Source organism: Medicago sativa, chromosome 1 (genome assembly GCF_051527215.1).
Source record: "Medicago sativa cultivar Bolivia chromosome 1, Bolivia_mono, whole genome shotgun sequence".
Taxonomy (NCBI): Eukaryota; Viridiplantae; Streptophyta; class Magnoliopsida; order Fabales; family Fabaceae; genus Medicago; species Medicago sativa.
The window spans coordinates 50,581,348-50,599,869 of record NC_140749.1 but is presented as its reverse complement, the minus strand read 5'-3'; the positions used below and the strand labels follow the sequence as shown (position 1 = coordinate 50,599,869).

The 18,522-nt window shown below is 33.8% G+C and overlaps 2 protein-coding genes and 1 pseudogene across 2 annotated transcripts; 2 read left to right on the top strand and 1 right to left on the bottom strand.

Annotated features, from left to right (window-relative positions):
* The first annotated feature begins 849 nt into the window (after positions 1-849).
* Positions 850-4,238, top strand: LOC146955137 (diphthamide biosynthesis protein 3-like). Its single transcript, XM_085720248.1, has 3 exons — positions 850-982; positions 1,709-1,991; positions 4,126-4,238. The coding sequence occupies exon 2, from the start codon at positions 1,739-1,741 to the stop codon at positions 1,982-1,984; it is 246 nt and encodes an 81-aa protein (XP_085576374.1). The 5' UTR covers positions 850-982; positions 1,709-1,738; the 3' UTR covers positions 1,985-1,991; positions 4,126-4,238.
* Positions 4,239-5,108: 870 nt separating this feature from the next.
* Positions 5,109-9,990, bottom strand: LOC146955136 (uncharacterized; annotated as a pseudogene).
* A 1,608-nt stretch (positions 9,991-11,598) lies between these two features.
* LOC146955135 (protein cornichon homolog 1-like) lies at positions 11,599-17,448 on the top strand. Its single transcript, XM_085720245.1, has 4 exons — positions 11,599-11,898; positions 12,009-12,190; positions 14,811-14,933; positions 17,066-17,448. The coding sequence occupies exons 1-4, from the start codon at positions 11,821-11,823 to the stop codon at positions 17,130-17,132; spliced, it is 450 nt and encodes a 149-aa protein (XP_085576371.1). The 5' UTR covers positions 11,599-11,820; the 3' UTR covers positions 17,133-17,448.
* Positions 17,449-18,522: the final 1,074 nt, after the last annotated feature.

Sequence of the window (18,522 nt, the reverse complement as noted above, 5' to 3'; positions counted from 1 at the left end):
GCATAAGCGGATTAATCACACAATAGATAACACTACTTGCCCATAACTGAAGTACTTTCGTATTAGAGAACACACATGTGCCACTTATTATTTAATCCTAATGAGCCACTTACTAATAATCTACTTAAACCTAATTAACTACCTATCAATTACTTAAAATACCCTCTCATACTAGATCATAACATAAATTCTTATATTTTTTTAATGACATCAATGATATAACATTTATATAGGAAAACTTGTTTAAAACTGTAATTGAAAGTGAAAAATCCAACTCAAAACCGCATATTCTGTATAGATTAAAAGAAAAATTAAACTTTTAAAAGATAAATTATCCTTCAAAAAGGAAATGCAATAAACTAATTCAAAAAAAAATTCCAAATTTACTTAATTTAAAACAGTATCAAGTTTAGTTCAGTTGATACGGTGCATAGTATACATGAGATCGGAGTTTAAATCCAACACTCGAATTAAGCATCTTAAAAATGTGAATTTTCACCAAACCATTTGTTACTTAAAAAACCCCAAACCATTTGTAAAAAGAAAAATATTTCCTCCGTTTTGAAATGAGTGTCACTTTAGCTAAAAAAATTGTTTCAAAATGAATGTTATTTTACATTTCCAATTCAACTTTAATTTTTTTTTCCAACTTTACCCTCAATAAATACTTCAACTTTTCTCTCACAAATGCAACTTTAAGTTTGTCTTTTTCTTATAAAATAAGGACAGTTTAATAAAAATGTTATGTCTAATGATTATTTAATTCCATTTTTTAATATGTGTGCCAAAATCTTAAATGACACTCATTGTGAAAGGGAGAGATGAAGTATTTTGTTTGAGAAATTAAAACTTATTTAATCCAAAAAAAAAAGAAAAAACAGAATCGGGTGTCATTCATTTTCTGCCGCCCTTCCCATCAATCCGTCGCCGCGTTCTTGCGGCCCTCTTTCTTCTGTTGCTGTGTTCAGCTTCATCATACAAGGTAAATTTCGAAGGATTTAATTTGGGTTTGTAGAGTTTTTTTTGTTCATGCTGTTTTTGGCTTATCAGTATTATTTTTGTGGCTTCTGTTCTAATTTTATTTTTACACGTTGCTGTTTATGCCTCTGATTAATTCACAGTTGTAAGACTTTTGATGTTTTATGGAATTGATTGTGAACACTAAAGAACCAAGAATAGAATAAGCTCATTGTTATAGAGAATAACTCACAAGTTTGGAAATTTAAGGAATTGATTATTATATAGTTTATATGCTTTTGAAGTTGGCTTTGCCCTTGCCAAACTAAATCGATGATCAATGGCTAAATGACTGTCTTGTAACTTGTATAGAAATAGATGTTCTTTTGACAAATAGCGATGATGTTGTTTTAGCTCATTTTCAACAATCGAATAGTAGATGATTTTTATTGTAATTGTATTGCACAATGTTATTTCTTATTTTTTGTATAGTTTTCATCATTGTTACTTTGAAATTTTAGCCATACGTATATCAAATGTCTAGACCCCCTTGCAAGGGTCACTGTGATTTTGCAAAAGCCACAAACAAAATCACGGTGGTTCACTATGATTCTAACATATGTACCACACTACTAAACATGAACTTAGCTATTTTAATTTTCCCAAATTGCAAATTATCAGAGCTTTACCCTATTGTTATTTTTCTCAACAAGAACTTGACTTTTCTTCTTGTTTATTTTTGTGCGTAGAGACCTAGTGCAGTTAAAGCCACAACGAAACAATGTCTTACGACGATGTGGAGATAGAAGACATGGAGTGGAACGAAGAATTACAGTCATACACGTATCCGTGTCCATGTGGGGACCTGTTCCAGATCACCAAGGAAGATCTCAAACTTGGTGAGGAGATAGCTCGTTGCCCTAGCTGCTCCCTCTACATAACTGTCATCTATAACATGGAAGATTTTACTGGCGATTCTAACAAGGGTCTTCAGCCATCCAGGCAACAACCTGTTACCGTTGCTTAAGTTTCAGGTCTTTCACAATTTCTTACGAATATTTTCAATCACTTGCAATTAGTTGTAGTGTTTATTGATATAAAATTTGTATCCTCTGGTTTTCAATTTGGTTTGATATATGCGATTTTTTTATTGCAACTGTGTGTCTCTTTTTTGATTTATTGTACACGTCTATTGGATTACACAGACAAAATTAGGGATAAGTTATGAAACACTGACATGGACACAGGGCACGATAGTGACACAAATTTAAGAAAATGATGGATACAGACACGTGTAAGACATCGAACATGCATTCGATCAGAAGTGTTGGTGCTACAAAGGGGAAGTGCACTTTTCCTGTTTTTATATCAGTGTAATGTGTAATTAATTAAGGAGAGAATCATAAACATTAATTGTTACTATGATCAACAATCTTTGAGTTTAAATCGTTGATTTTAGTGTAAATGACTCTGAATATTGAAAGTTAAGTGGAATTATGGGTGCACGAACAAGTTCAGCTGGTGTGTGGGTGTGTGTGTTGTTTACTACTTGAAGAATATAGAGTGGGTGTGTCTCCGAACTATTCAAGTACTCAACTATTCAAAGCTGATAGAACAAGTAAAGGCGAAAATGAGACAGTTCATAAGTAGGAAGTATGTCATTATTAATAGTCGATATGCTGTGTGTATTCGATATACGTGAAGTGCTATCAGTTGGTCTTGTTGATGCACCCATGACCCATTTTATATTTTATGCTCCATTGGTTAGTGAGATGAAGTAGCCCTGGGAGTTATGTTTCCTAAACTTTACTGTTTTCCCCTATTTTGATTTTTCATCTTAATGCATAAGAGACTTATTTTGAACTTTTTCCAGCGTCCATCTGATGAAAATTTAATTCGAAATGACATCTTCATATAAATGAAACTGAAGGGGATATGAACTCAGGTTTCAGAAACCTAGGAGATAATACAATTTGTAACCTCCCTACTCAGGTCAATTGTAAAAGGGTGAATTTGATTCTCCATGTATTAGAGAATTAGCATAGAAGACTACTATGAACCAATACTAACTGAATTGAAAGAGAAAGTTTATTCACAATATCTGAGATTACAATGAGTTGTTTATCACATATATATAGAGCAACTCAACTCTCTAACTAAAACATGACTAACTACCTAACTATATTTAACAGTTATAACAAACTAACCGTTAAAATGGTTATGACAGCTATGAGAAGACGGGCCCTCGTGCCTTTCACCTCAGCATTCAACAGCTATGTATCCTTTTTGGTAAAGACTATACTCCTCCAACCAAGGTTTGCCTTTCCTTTTGTCCAGAATATGAGGATCAAAGTGTTCAGGACACACTCCTATATATCCACCCACAAATTTACACACAAATCAAATCAGGAGGACATAATTTTAGACAACTAAGGGGCAAAACCTTATGAAAGAGGATTATTATGGCCATGACGATGACGAGGGCTAATTGATGAAATGCACTCTTGGTTTTTTATGGGATCCTAAGATTCTAAACGAGTTAAAAAATAAATTTGAAATCAGAAGTGAGAAGAAATATTTTCCTAGAGTCCAAGACTATTCCTGAACTAGGCATGATGTGTCAATAGATCACATGTTGGTTTTGACCATTTCGTATGAACACAGTTTACTATGATATTTTTTGTAGGTTTTTATGCTAAATTTCCCTTATTGGTTTCCTATTTTGTGATTTTTTATCAACAGCTACCTCTTATGCTCTTGTAAATCATATAAATATGTATTGGGCTCAGAGCTAACATATCAACTATAAATAAAACCCTAGTTTCTCCCTCTTCTTCTTGGGTTTACCGACAGTCCTTTGTGTTTCTGCGTTCTATTTCTGAGCACATTTTGTTCCTTCCTCTGGTAATTTCCTCTTATTGTTTGTGGAGGTAAGTCCAGTTGCAATTGTGTTGCACTTTTGGGTCTGGTACTCTGAGCTTTAAAATACATTTAAGTTTATATTTGTATGCTGTTCTCATTTAGGTTGAAAAATACTTGATGTAGATGTAATCAGAGACTATTTCTTTTAGCTTGTGTGAGTTTAATTGTTTACACATTAATACATTATACATAATTGTGAATTTTTTACTTTCCTTTCCGTCAACGAATGAGTACCTTGTCGTGCAGATGTCCTGAAATGGTGGCAGCAATAGATTTTGTCAAGACTTTGATATATCGTAGCAGTGAAGATATTGTTTTGCAGATAGGAATTGAATTCTTGGTATTATGGAGGAACAAAAGAGAAGCCTGTAACATGAGAGATTATGTAGGACATCAAAAATACCTTTGTCCATTGTTAGTTAGATTATTGCTTTTTACTCTTTAGGTAAAGGGAGCCAAGATTTTTGCCATTTGACTCAACCGTGCTTTAATATGGTACTAGTATCATGTTAAATTATGAAACAAATCGTTGTAATAGTTAGACTTCATAGTATCATGTTAAATTATGAAACAAATCGTTGTAATAGTTAGACTTCATAATATAGCTCTTCTTTACGCATTTATAGAAGTTACTGTGTTATTTTTACTCTCTTCTATATAAGTCTTTTTACCCTCGTCGATCTTTATTTTCTTTAACTTATGGGTTCGGAGCAATTTCTATTTTTTTTAAGGAAAATACTAAAATGTACGACACTGTTTTCGTTACAATTGCACGACAGTACTATAAAATGCTTCTCTATTAAATTTTATAGGTCTCAAAATGATCCATTAAGCTTCTAAATGATATTTTTATCAGAAATATTAAATTTCACCTCATTTTTGTCCTTTCTCCAAATCACTCATGTATGTGTTTTGTCTTTTCTCTTGTTTGTCTTTTTAACTAGTATTTACACCCGTGCAACGCACGGGGAGAAATACGTGTTTGTAATACATTTTTTTTAATGTTACAGCTAGTTTGTAATACATATTGTGATAACTCATATTTTAATGATATTTCATAAATAATATAGACCAACATTTGCACGATATATTAGGCCATACAAATACCATTAATATTCATAAATGAAAATCATATTACAAAATAAAAATGTTGTATCCAAAATGTGTAGATAACAGACAATCACTACAAATACTAAATAGTTTAATACATGGAAGAAATAATGGCCTCATTGGTGCAGCAACACAAAAAGCTCCAATACCGATAGAAATCCTAATTCAAACCTTGGTTAATAGAACATTGCTCCAGCATACTGTCAATGAGGAAATATAATAACGTAAATACATAAATATAACATAATCAATTGTAGTTCTAAAAAAAAATACATTATCAATTGTATAATGGAGTAAAATTATTATGTTGAAACCGTACCTGTTTTCGATGAACAATGAAATTTGGATATCATTTATAAATTGTGAAAGACTTCAGGATAGACAACATTAGTAGTAGAACTCACAGGATTACCATCTTCATCCAATATTAACATCTTCAAACCTTTTCTAGTTGTAACTCTAGAAATTGCCACGTGAAGTTGACCATGTGTAAATACCGGTCGAGGTAAATACAATCCAACTTTAGAAAGCGATTGACCTTGACTTTTGTTAATTGTCATTGCAAAACACAAGCAAATGGGGAATTGTCTTCTTTGAAACTTGAACGGAAAACTGGAATCTGTAGGTACCAAGTCCATCCTTGGGATAAAGATGGTGTCTCCACTATTTTTTCCAGTTATCACAGTTGCTGTTATAATATTTTTTCCCAAATCCTTTACTTGCAACCTTGTACCATTGCAAAGACCGTTAGCCTGATCAATATTCCTTAAAAGCATGATAGGAACTCCAACCTTTAATGTCAATCGATGATGTGGTATACCAGAACATTTTATATCATTTAAAAACTCTGTGGTAAACCAGTCACCCTGAACATCATAATCTTCATCTGACTTGCATGGTGTATCTGCACTTAAATACTCTCTTGAATCCCCAGGAATCAATGACAATACAAAATCATTTACTTGCTCGACAACTTCCAAAGTAGGTGCAAGGACTGCTTGGTCTTCAAAAAAATTTGCATTTTGTATATTTTCAGCAATGTTTGGATACACAAAATCAATTAAGTCAAGTAGAGGGTTTGTACCTTCAAGAATGCACAAATCTTTTGGAATTTGTATTTCTACCTCACCATTCTCATCTGCCTGCTCAACTCCGTCACCAATATTCAAAATCCAATCAGCAAATTGTTTAATCTCTTCATATGTCTGATTGGTTGCATCACCTTTCAACCTCTTGTTTTGTGTCAATTTGAGTACCTTGACAGTCCTCCATATTTTAGAAGAGCTAACTGTCGCCTTAATGATGTCCCCTCTTGATCCGTTTCTGACCACATGTAGAATTTGTCTAAAGTCCCCACCCAAAACAACCACTTTGCTGACAAATGGTTTCTTCAAGTTTTCCTCATCTTCAACCCTCATAATATCTCTCATGGTTCTATCAAATGCTTCGAAACAAAATTTGTTCATCATTGGAGCTTCATCCCATATGAATAAACTGGTTTCCCTCAGAAGTTTAGCTCTAGGACACTGTTGTGTGATGTTGCATGTAGATTTCTGATTTACCACCAACGGAATGGAAAAGGTTGAATGAGCTGTTTTACCATTTGGTAACAGCAAAGAGGCAATCCCACTTGAGGCTACATCAAGAACAATCTTGCCTTGAGACCTAATAGCAGCAGATAATGTTTTCCATAAGAATGTCTTCCCTGTGCCGCCATATCCATACAAAAAATAAAACTGACCATCACCACATAAAACTGAATTCATGATATCCTGATAAACATTATGCTGCTCCTCTGTCAACATACTGATTAATTTTGCATGTAATGCAGCTAACTCTACTTTATCATAACTGAGCTCATCTGCTATGAGTTTGTTCTCATAGGCTAGAACATCAGAATGTATAGCAGGAGGCATAAATTTGTAATCTTTCAATGACCTTCCATTGGCCATCAATAGATTATCAAGTTCAATGAGGCAAAGATTTTTCAATTCATCTTCTGGAATTTGTAATCCTACATTCAGTGGAAAAAGTTAGCAAAAATTAGAAGTATTTGTCCTTTCGGTATCCATGGAAAAATAAAATATAATTAAACACAAACCTGGAATATTAAGTGCCTTTCTTCTATGATATAAGATTCCCTCAGACAACAAATGCCAAGTTGAATTCCATACTGTTAATGGCTTGGTCATTGTATACATGATCAACAATCTAACAAATAACAATCGCATTTGAAAACCACTGCCTACAATGCTTGTTTCTAAAATTGCATCGATGAATTCTTTATCATCTTGTAACATACATAAGGCAGAACATGCATCTTGGAAAGTTGGCAAGACCTTGCCATCAACTGTTTTAATACAGTCATATCCAGTGCAACCTCTTTGCTTTGTTAACAATATCCTCTGTAATACAATTCCCCAGCCCCAACTGGAACATACGTAAGCCTGCCAATACTATAACCTTGCTTCCTTGGTTGCCACCTTCTTTTGTCAGCCAAATCAAACTTTGATGGAAATTTTGCATATGTTAATTCACGGCTCTCTTCATAAATCTGATTTGCTCTAAACCAAGCAAGAAACATTGTTGGTGCCATTTCATGGTAATCAACAACTCTTTGGAGATTTTGATTCTCTTTAAAGTTAATTGACTGTTGATTTTCTAAATGAACACCTAATCTAATAACAGCCGGAAACTTTTGATGAATATCAAATGCATAAATCCTCCAAGCTGCCTCAGAGGGGGGACAAATACCTACAATCATAATAACGTTTGATTTCATCAATTGGTTGTTTTTGATGTGAAATGGAGAAGCCATTGGTGATTTTAATGTGTGATCGATCAGGGCCTTTGTTGACATATTTGAATAAGTACTTGATGGCATTTGACTTATTGCAATATTCAACATTAACATGTGCCTTATACCTCATAAGTAAGTAAGGATTGTATGGAACTACACTCCTGTTATCTAGCTTGACTCCTCCTTTACTAACAACAACACCAGTATCACGCCTTTTATAAGAAGGATAACCATCTTCATCTATATAGGTAGATGATTGATGTTTCTTTGGAAAATATTTGGTACATCTACGTCCTTTCATGCATGGCGAGTTCTTTTTGGCATCCCCGCAAGGTCCGTGCATCATGAATGATGCAACAGTATTATGCAAATTTGGATATAGATTTGGATGAGGAATCTCAGCAGATATAACCTTGTCAATATCCTTGCTAGTAACTAATTTAAAGTTTAATTTTTTAAAATATTTCACAACACTAATATATTTTGTATCATGTCATAGTATCATAACTTCATATAAATGTAGTATCATTTTTTAAAGTAGTTTACAATTCTTTTACATCATGTTTTGTTAAGATTAAAACTTGTAATTTAAATTCAAAAATAATAAACTGAAGCTTGAGTTTAAGTAAAGAAAATAAGTAAAGGAAAAAAAAAATGATATATGTAATAAAAATGTTAACCTCAGAATCCATGAGCACCATTTCAACAGAAAATGGTAAATTGTTTCTGTTAAAGTCCCTAACAGCCCACAACCTCAGAACTTTTGCTCTTAAACACCAAGATGATTTAGAAGAGTTTATCTCAGAGATGTTTTGAAATTTATGTGCCATTGCAAAATTAAACTGAAAGTGAAAATTGTTTTTGAAACAAATAAGATTTTTAAAAATATAAAAATAAGAGAGAGGTTTCTGAAAAGTTTCTGAAGTTAGGGTGAAGATTTGAGTTCTACATCTATCAATTTATAGAACCCTAAAACTACAGAAAGGGGGAAAACGAAATTTGAATTGAAATTTGAATCCAAGACTTACATGGGCGGGAAGATAAATGTGGTCTCTCTCAGCTGTGTTTTCATTGACATGAATGGAAGGTCTCAGAGGGTCAATCGAGTAGCAGCAGAGAAGGAATCCAGAAATTGAAATGAAAAGGGTAATTTAATGGGGTTATGTGAATTGATTATATTAATTGAAGAATTAAATCTCTTCAATCCATGTTTGTCAACTGAAAAGCATTTGACGTGAATGGAAGGTTACAAAGGTCAATGGATTTGAGAAAAAAAGGAATCCAGGAATTGAAATGAAAAGGGTAATTTAATGGGGTTATGTGAATTGATTATATTAATTGAAGAATTAAATCTCTTCAATCCATGTTTGTCAACTGAAAAGCAATTAATTCTCTGCATTTGGTGGTAAAGGTAAAGATTCGTGAAAGTATTTCACTATAATAGAAGCTAGGAAGGAGATGAAGTCTGCTTAGGTCAAATGTATCTAAGTTGAGTAATTTTCTTTTGGCAATTGGTGTGGTTGATGAATGCTAGCTGTAGAAAAATAAGTTGGGCCATCAATTCATATTGGGCTGAGCCATTTAATGTATGAGAGTCCAATTAGATTATTTTTTAGGAGTATGTTGTCTTTACAAAAAAAGGCTATAAGTAGTATGAAAAAAGAATCTTTTAGATTGCTGATTCTTTGTAGTTGATGTGATAGATTGACACTTGTCAAAAGATGCCTAAAACAGGGAACCAAAAAGTCTAATATTAAGATAACTAGTAACTTGTAAGTACTAAGACTATGTTTTGCCCAACTTTATATGAGCTTCTCTTCTCATTTAATGAAGAAGCGTGGCCAAACACATTTTCCATTAGGCTCTTTTAAAAAAAGAGGCTTAGTGTTATAGAAGAAAATCAGAAAAAGAAGAGGCCACTAATTTGAACTTTTGGCAAAGCTTATGCGCTCAATTTCCATTGCTCCTCTATTAGAAAACTTTTGGCCGAGTGAGAAGTGGTAGGGGTAGAGGTCGTACTACTGATGGATCTGGACAATCTCAGGTTTACAAGCCTGAGCTCCAACCCCAACACAATAACCGTTACAAGGAAGAGGATGTTCCAGACCATAATGAGGAGGAGGCGAATGTCGAGGATGATGTGCAGCTGCAACTCGTGGAGGAGGAGCCACAATTGCTGGATTCCTATCCCGGTGGCCCATATGACATCTATGTGCTCACCCAATATCATCATCACGTGGTCAAGCACATGTTTGACGGAGAAGTAAAATTCTTCAACTTATATTTTTTTTTAATATGTTGTATACTAATTAGTATATTTTGATGTTGATGCAGGCTTCAATATTTCAGCATTTTGAGGGAGTTAAGGGAAGGGATTATCAGACTAATTATAGTGTGGATTCACACCCACGTACCATGACGTTTTCTCCAATAAGATCATGTTGTCATAAATCCAATAAGATCGCATCATAGCTACTAACAATGTCTTCTACATGTATGCCCAACACCGCCAGACATGCCCGTTCGAGCGAATCAACATCTACTGACGATGACTCAGTTTGAATATATGCAGACCATTCCTAAACATCAACATGAGTCTACTTCTCCTATGACAATCCAACAAGTGTCTCAATGTTACGTACAATATCTAGATCATGTGATGTCTAGTCACGACTTGGTTCAGGTTTTCGTGACAGGTATAAATACAACAATTAGATGCATGAGATGATATTTTACCATTTTATATACATATATCATACTAACATTGGAGGATGTACATACTTTGAGGCCACCTGAGTAGGAGGCTCTTGAGGATGTTGCTGTCGAGGAGCAGGGAGACCACCAACAACTAAACATAAGCGCACAACTAAGGCGCATCAAAGATCATGTCTAAAGGATAATAGGCGATGGTGGTGGAGAGGGGAAGTTCGATATGGCTATGTTTGGAGAATATTCTGAATGAGGTTCGGAGATGGATGATTTATCGCAAGAGGCGGAGGGTTGGTAGAGGTGGCCCTGCTACCTAGTAGTTTTATGATTTGATGTAGCATTTGAATAATTTATGTATGAATATCTTGTTGTAAACTTTTATGTCAAAAAAAATTAAAAATCTTGCTGTAACCTTTGAATATTGGTGCTACTCTTTTAATTTATGTTTAATCTATGTTGTTTCATATGCTTCTGTTAAATATTATAATTTATTTCGAGACATGTTTAAATCAACCATGATTCCTCAATTTGCTTAACAAAAGGTATTAAGTAATTAACACATGTTATGTTATGTGGTGACTCACTTTCAGATTAAATAATCAAAATGAGAGTATTTTGTAAAGAGTTATGTTATTTGAACAATCATTTGATTAACAACTTTTGAGATAACCATAATTTTACATAAAAAAAAGGATAAATATGAAAGAGAAAGTTAGACCATCTCCATTGGAACTATTTAAAACATAATAGTATCCCCAATGGGGAGAATTTTTTTGAGGGTCCTATAAATATTACTCCCTCCGTTTTAAAATGAGTGTCGCTTTAGCAAAAAAAATTTGTTTCAAAATGAGTGTCGCTTTCAGTTTCCAATGCAATAATAACTTTTTCTTTTCAATTGTACCCTCCAATTAATACTCTGCACACTACTTCCAAAGTATTACTTTTAAAATTAACCAATAGTTAATAAGGATAATTTGGTAAAATAACCATTCTCTTTCTCTTAATCATTGCATTTCTTAATATGTGTGTAAACACCTAAAACGACACTCATTTTAAAACGGAGGGATTACTATTTCTCTTTTGAGTTTTGAGAATTTTGGAGGATGCTGAAAAAGTGAGGAGGTGAAAAAAGAAGCACCCAAAAATAATATAATTCCTTTTGTAATTTGTATATAAGAAAAGTGATTCATGCATGTGTAAGTCAAGACATGGAACTGAACTAAACTCGCCTTTACTCTGCTGCCTCTCTCTCTCTCTCTCTCTCTCTCTCTCTCTCTCATCCAATATTCAAAAACCCTACTTCCACTTCCTTTTTTCTTTAAATGGGTTGGAACCTCTTCTTTTGGCTTGTGATTTGTTTCCCTACCAACATTGCTCTTCTCGCTTCTAATTTCTACCAGGTTTTTTCTTTTCACTTTCTACTTCTCACCCTTTTTTTTCCCTTTATTAAGCGTTAATTTTTTATTAATTTATTACTAATTTTTTTTTTTTACTTTTTTGGGGGTTTAAGGTGTTGATTTTATCTGACTTGGAAAGTGACTATATCAACCCATTTGAAGCTTCATCTCGGATTAACTATTTCATTCTACCTGAGTTCATTGGGCAAGGAGTGTTATGTGCACTCTGTCTCCTCACTGGTCATTGGTTGATGTTTTTGCTCAATGTTCCTGTTACTTGCTATCATGCCATGCTGTAAGTAAAGCTATTGTTATGTCCCGATGTCTTCGTTTTTAGGGTCTGTTTGGATCGGCACGGACACTCCTCGGATTAGGCGTGTCCCGGTGTCAGACACGTGTCGTGTCCTGGTACCGACACAACACCGACACTTCTAATTACACTAAATTATGTGATTTTTTTCAAATTATTAGCTGTGTCGGTGTGTTAGTGTCAGTGTCAGTGTCCGTGTCGTGTCCGTATTCGTGCTTCATTATGTACTTACATAAGTACTTGTGAGACTGTTTTGCAAAGCTTATGTAAACAACTAATGACATGTCCATAAATTGTTTAATTCTATTTTCTCGTTTGTTATGGAAATTGTTTGTACTTATATATGATAAATGCTTAATTAAGCTATTTATCCAAACAAGTAGTCTTTGAGGAGTTAATTTGATGAAATGTTAGGTTTAGTCGTGCGATCTCAAACAAGTCACTTATGGTTATGATAATGTCATTAGCATAGGCTGTTAGAAAGGATTCTACAAGCCGTAGAGAGAGAGATTTTCTCAGCTTATGTACTCCTCCCGTCATTTCCTTTTTCATCCAAGCTCTCATAAAATTGATCCAGATTTGAACTTCTCTATGCCGCCATCTGCTTGTGCTGGATTGTGAAATTCTTTGCATTGCATTCCTTTCTTCCTGTCAGATAGGTCAACAATATCCCTTGTATTACTTCCTCGAGGAGCTCCCACTCACTCACTCACCATCAACATATTCTTAGGAATTTTCAGCCTTATCAACATTAGTCACAAATGCCTTGAATATGATGATAGGTTGGCATTTGTTAAGATAATTAGAAATGCGATGTTGTGATCACGCTCTTTGTTCCTTTAAAGAGGCAGTAGAGATATCCAAATCTGCATATGTCTCGGGTTATGCTGTCTCTATCTCTACAAAATATAGTTGTCGTTGTCATTATTACAAATCAGTTAGTGCTAGTCATGTCACAAATGTTCCATTTAAGTTTTCTATTCTGTGTTTAGTGAAAGAACATCATTGGACTTGTCTCTCCCATGGATCGGTTTCCTGAGGTAGATTAGATTCAAGGTTCAGTCTCAGATTGGGAGATGGAGGAGAATTCACAAAATTATAAGCTTAACAGTTTAGACTGTTATGTGTTTCAGATAGCAGGAGAATGTTGTTCAGTCTCCCAATTACAATACCTATATTTCCTCATATTCATCTCCTCCTGAAGATATGTACTGTCAAAACAGAATGTTGTCCTGGAATTTGCGCATCAGCATTGACTACAGGGGGTGAATAAAATCTGCATTCTTGTTTGGCATGTGACTGTGAGTGAGTATGCTACAAATGCAACTTGTGGGAGACCATAGGTCATGTTTTGACTTAAAAGCAGTTTGTTTAAAAATGAAAGTTGAATTTTGGAATTAAGGAGTTCAAATAGTAGGATAGTACTGCATGAGTAAACATTAAGGAGGGTTTCGATGTCTATAACTTTGGAGGGCAATCTATGCATTGGGGATAGAGCTAGAAACATAATTTCGATTCTAGTTTCAAGAAGGTGATAGTTTTCTCTTTCTGCTTCCCATTTTCCTGTGGAGTATATGTGTTAGAAGTTTGGTGAACATTCGCTTTGGATGAGAGGTATAGTTAAAGGATTTGAGAGATACTCCCTTCGTTGTTAGTCGTGAACATCTAAGTTGGAGTTTGGAAGGCTTTAAAAAAATATAGAAGTTTTGGAAATTTTGGAAAACTTATCATTCATTAGAGGTACCCAGCAGCAAGCCCTTGTATGGTCATCAATTTGTACATGTTGAAATGGTTTAGAAGGTTTATAATTTATGGCAGAACGAGTTATTGTCTGTTTTTCAAAAATGCATTGCTCGCATGAAATTTGCCACAGTTTTTACTAATTAATTAATAATTATAAAAAGTGGGTAGAAGTGCTGTATGGAAAGCTAGGTTGAGTGGGTACTAGGCTACCTTGATGATAGAGCCATAAAAGCGCTCCAGTTCAGAATCTGTTTTTTTGACATAAAATACTAGATCAGCTTAGGGCGAAGGAACTTAATCCTACAAATTGGAAAACTATCCATAATGTATTAGAGACCTCTCGTTTTATCAACACTGAAAACCCTGGTCCTGCAGGGGCACACTTCCTGATCCCTGTCTTCACTCAGATGATTTTTCCCACTTTTCTTCATATAAGCTGTCAATTTTACGATGACAAATTAGATGTAATTCTTTAAACTTTGTATTGAGACGTGATGTTTATCTTTTTAGCATTAATTTTACTAGTTTATGTTTTTGAGCTATTTATTTGTAACTTTATTTACAAGTTGTGTAAATGAAATGAACTTATGGTGCTATTAGGTGGTTAACCTTGTTTACTAGTTGTGTACAATGATATGAATGTATAATGCAATCATCACGACAAAGTTAATTTCTTGTCCAACTACACTACAAAAACAATGCTGATGAATTAATTTGGTGATATAAATATCAGAAAGAAAATTACAATAATGAGAAATTGAGTTGTTTAATTATTTTATGTTCTGTACTTCCTTTTTTAGGATTTATATTTTGAATATGTTGTATGTTATTTGTCATGAGTTCTCTGATTTGAATGGCTCAGGTATGTGAAACGAGAGCATCTTATTGATGTTACTGAAGTGTTTAGAGTACTCAGTGCCGAGAAGAAATTCCGGATAGCCAAACTTGTTTTGTACTTAATAGTCCTCATTGTCGTCATCTTCAGGTTTGTCACCCTTAAACAAATGCTTAACACTGTGTCCATTTTATTTTCTAATTGAGGCCATCTTTTAGAATTGCTGCTGCTGGGAGAATAATATTTTAGAATTCCATGACTTCGGGGAAACTTTAATAATCCTCTCAAAACACAGTCTACATTATTGTCTAGTAGATTTGTATATATCTCATTAGAAAATCAGCCGTTTTCGCTTAGCTACCATGATTTTAAAGAGTTTTAGACTCATGTAAGTTATGTTTCTTGATTAGTCCTACTCTTACTAATACTATGTATTTTCTCCTCCCAAATAGTTTTGTTCTCCAACATTGATGTTTGAAGTAAATGAGTTAAGTTATTGCAAGTGATCTTGATTTTGTGATATTATGAAGTTATGAAATTGCAATAATTTTTGTCATATTATATAAAAGTATACAAATGAGAATGTTAGTGTGCCTCTATTTATACATTCATTATATATAATCTAAATTTGATAAGAATTGCACATTCCAAATGTCACTATGCAAGGTAAAAACTTTGCTTCATTTAAGAAGAAAAGAAAGGTTATGGATACATTGCAAATAAACAGTATCGTATTCCTTTGAAGTAATATTTAATTGAGATATTACTATCTATTAACTTGTTTCTACATACTTAGGGCCTCTGATTACTTCCATTGGTTTCTGTTTTTCATTTTCGTTGGCAATAATAAGCATTGAAGAATGCATTTTAGACGTTTTTGAAAATGCACTATGGATGACAGATTCAATATTTCTTAAAATTTGAAAAATGCGAAAAAACTATTTTGAGTATTTACAAAATGCACCCTTCCTAGTTGGCCATCTATGTTCTGTCACAATTGTTCAATGGGTCTTTCATCCATGGCATGATGAAAGGAAAATTGGAAATGTTTTCTAAAAGCATTCGCACTCGTAGATTTTGATCCACTGTACTCCTTTTACTAGATTAAATTGAAAAGACCACGCTTCCATTTTTGGGAGTGGTATCCCATCTTAAATTGTTAGGAAGCTAATGCTTTGGCAATTGAAAATGTAGGACTTTAAGGACTAAAAAGCTTTGAAAACGAAGAAGAAAGAAAAAACTAAGACAATTAATTTTCTTTATTCATTGGTTCATTTCCCAAATGACGTAATAATACAACACACTTCATAAGCTATTCTATATGAATTATAGCCTTCAAAGTGTCACCATCTTAGGAAAGCATAATAAAATTCAACACAAAAAATTAAAATTAATATTAAAGTGATTCGTTACGGACCTGGATCCGCGACCTGAGAGACAGATGAGTGACTGAGGACGGCGTTGGCTCCACATAGGGGGTGATGTGCCTACAAACACTTCGATGTTCAAGTAAGTCAAGGGCCATTAGTGCGAGGTTTTATTGAATGTGTCCCTGGACTTGAATTGTAAGTTAGCATTTATAGGACGAGGATTAATGTTTCTCGGACGGAGACACCCTAACTGGACATTTGTCTTAACTAACAGTTGTAGACAGATCATGATGTGATCTTCATCACACGGTCCTGGTTGGATCACCGGACCTGCTTGGGTTAGCCTCTAGGGCGTGTCCATAGCATGGTCCGTAATGTGTAACTCTGTTGACGGTTACCCATTCTCTTGTTGGATTGGGCTTGGCCCGGAACATAAAGTAATAATGATTTTCTGATGGGTTTCTAAATCTAATTAATCAGATGGAATAACTCCAAATATCATACCTACAATATAGTAATTGTGTCATGCTTCTGTCAATTGTGACATCATTCCACTTTTAGTAATTGTACTTGCTTTTTCTCGACCAAATGAAATGTCTTTTTCCCAATTGAAAGAGTGTCATTCTACGCACTCTCTTGCTTTGTTTGATCCAAACGAAATATGCCAATTTGAAATACTGCTTGGTTGACCTAATAATGAATATAAGACTTGAATCCTTTTACATTATTCTTTTTGTTGTCTGTATTTTTAAATCATCTAGTATAATGATGATGAATGAAGCTTATTTCTATTAGTGCCGTTTCATTGTTATCTGAATTATCTTATAAAGTTATTTTTGGAAGATTCATTCTTCATGGCTTGCTGTTTATAATTCTTTCAAGGAACCTGAAGGACAATTTTTTCATTTGCAGGCTTACATTAATCGGTGTCTACTATTTAGGTCTCGAAGATGATGATGACTTGAAATACCTTTGGTAACTCACGTATGCGATGTGGCAACAAATGTGTGAATCCCCTCTCCCTCCCTTTGGGGTACTGTTGGCAGGAATCTTTTGAGGGAAATTGTGATTTGATCTGTATCATTAGGTTTAGGACTTAGAATTCAGTTGCTCACAGAAATAGTAATCTTAGGTGCTAATTGAATGTAATTGCATATCCGTCGTATAATATATGTTTAAGGGTATGTTTGTTTCTACATTTTGTTAAATTTTTTTGTGAAGTATTAAAAGTTAACAACTGATTTTGTGTTGGTCAAACTTTTATTCTATATGGATTTGATTCTCTGAAGACCAAAGATTGAATTGTTTGCATATCCCATACCTTATAGCAGGCTAGCAGATTGGTTTACTGGATGTGCTATTTCTTTGGAGGATTTAGTATATTTTCTTCATTTCCAGTGGTCTGTTCTTCCTTGTTTTAGCAGTTAGCAAGATAATACAGACATTATCTTTTGAATATCTTGCTTACAGACATTATTTTACAACTGTTTGAACTAGAGAGCTATTTTTTTAAATATAAATGTGAAGAATTTTGTTGTCTTATCCCACACGTCAAATAAATTTTGCTTTACTAATTGTGAAAGTTAAATTTATTATCATTTTAAAAGAATTTATTCACAGCTGAGTTTTTTTCATCTTCATATGTAACCACGTCCACAACACAATCACTGTTCTACTGTGGTTTTCCTTGGGGGCATTTAAGGTGCACGTTATTCCTTATACTAGCTAATATATATTTTCAAGATAGCATGTTATATTAGGTCTTGTTTTACATAATAATTGGAATGATGAGAGTAAAGGACCACTGGTTTCTCCCTTTTTAACACAGTAATCCTTATATGCACTGAATTTTATGGTTAACATCTTAATTATTGGTAGATATTATTCTAATGGATGATTATTCGAATGTTCAGACATCATAGAATGTTTACATGGTCATGCTAACTTGTGTATGGGCACACGTTAAGGACTTAAAATAAAATGAACTAAAATATATGTTTTGTATCAAAAAGATAAATGTTAACACTTTCAACTAGATATCATAGCTGCTATACATAGAAAAAGAGAATTCGCAAATGGATCGCGAATGAAAAATAAACCAATGAAAAATCATTATTTTGCGGAAATCACGGAAGATGGAGAGAAGTATAAAAGGAAGTCAATAAATAATGGTTTTGCTGAAGACAAACCGTGATGGTTTCGTTTGTTGATCCTTCGCGATAAATAACATTTTTCTTTAGATATTCAACACACAAACTCTATTATATTCTTGCATTTAGTTTTTTAACTTGTACCTTAAGAATACAAGTTAACATTTCCTTTCTTATTCATTTAGTCTCTCAATGATATTGTGTCAAGAAAATCGTCCC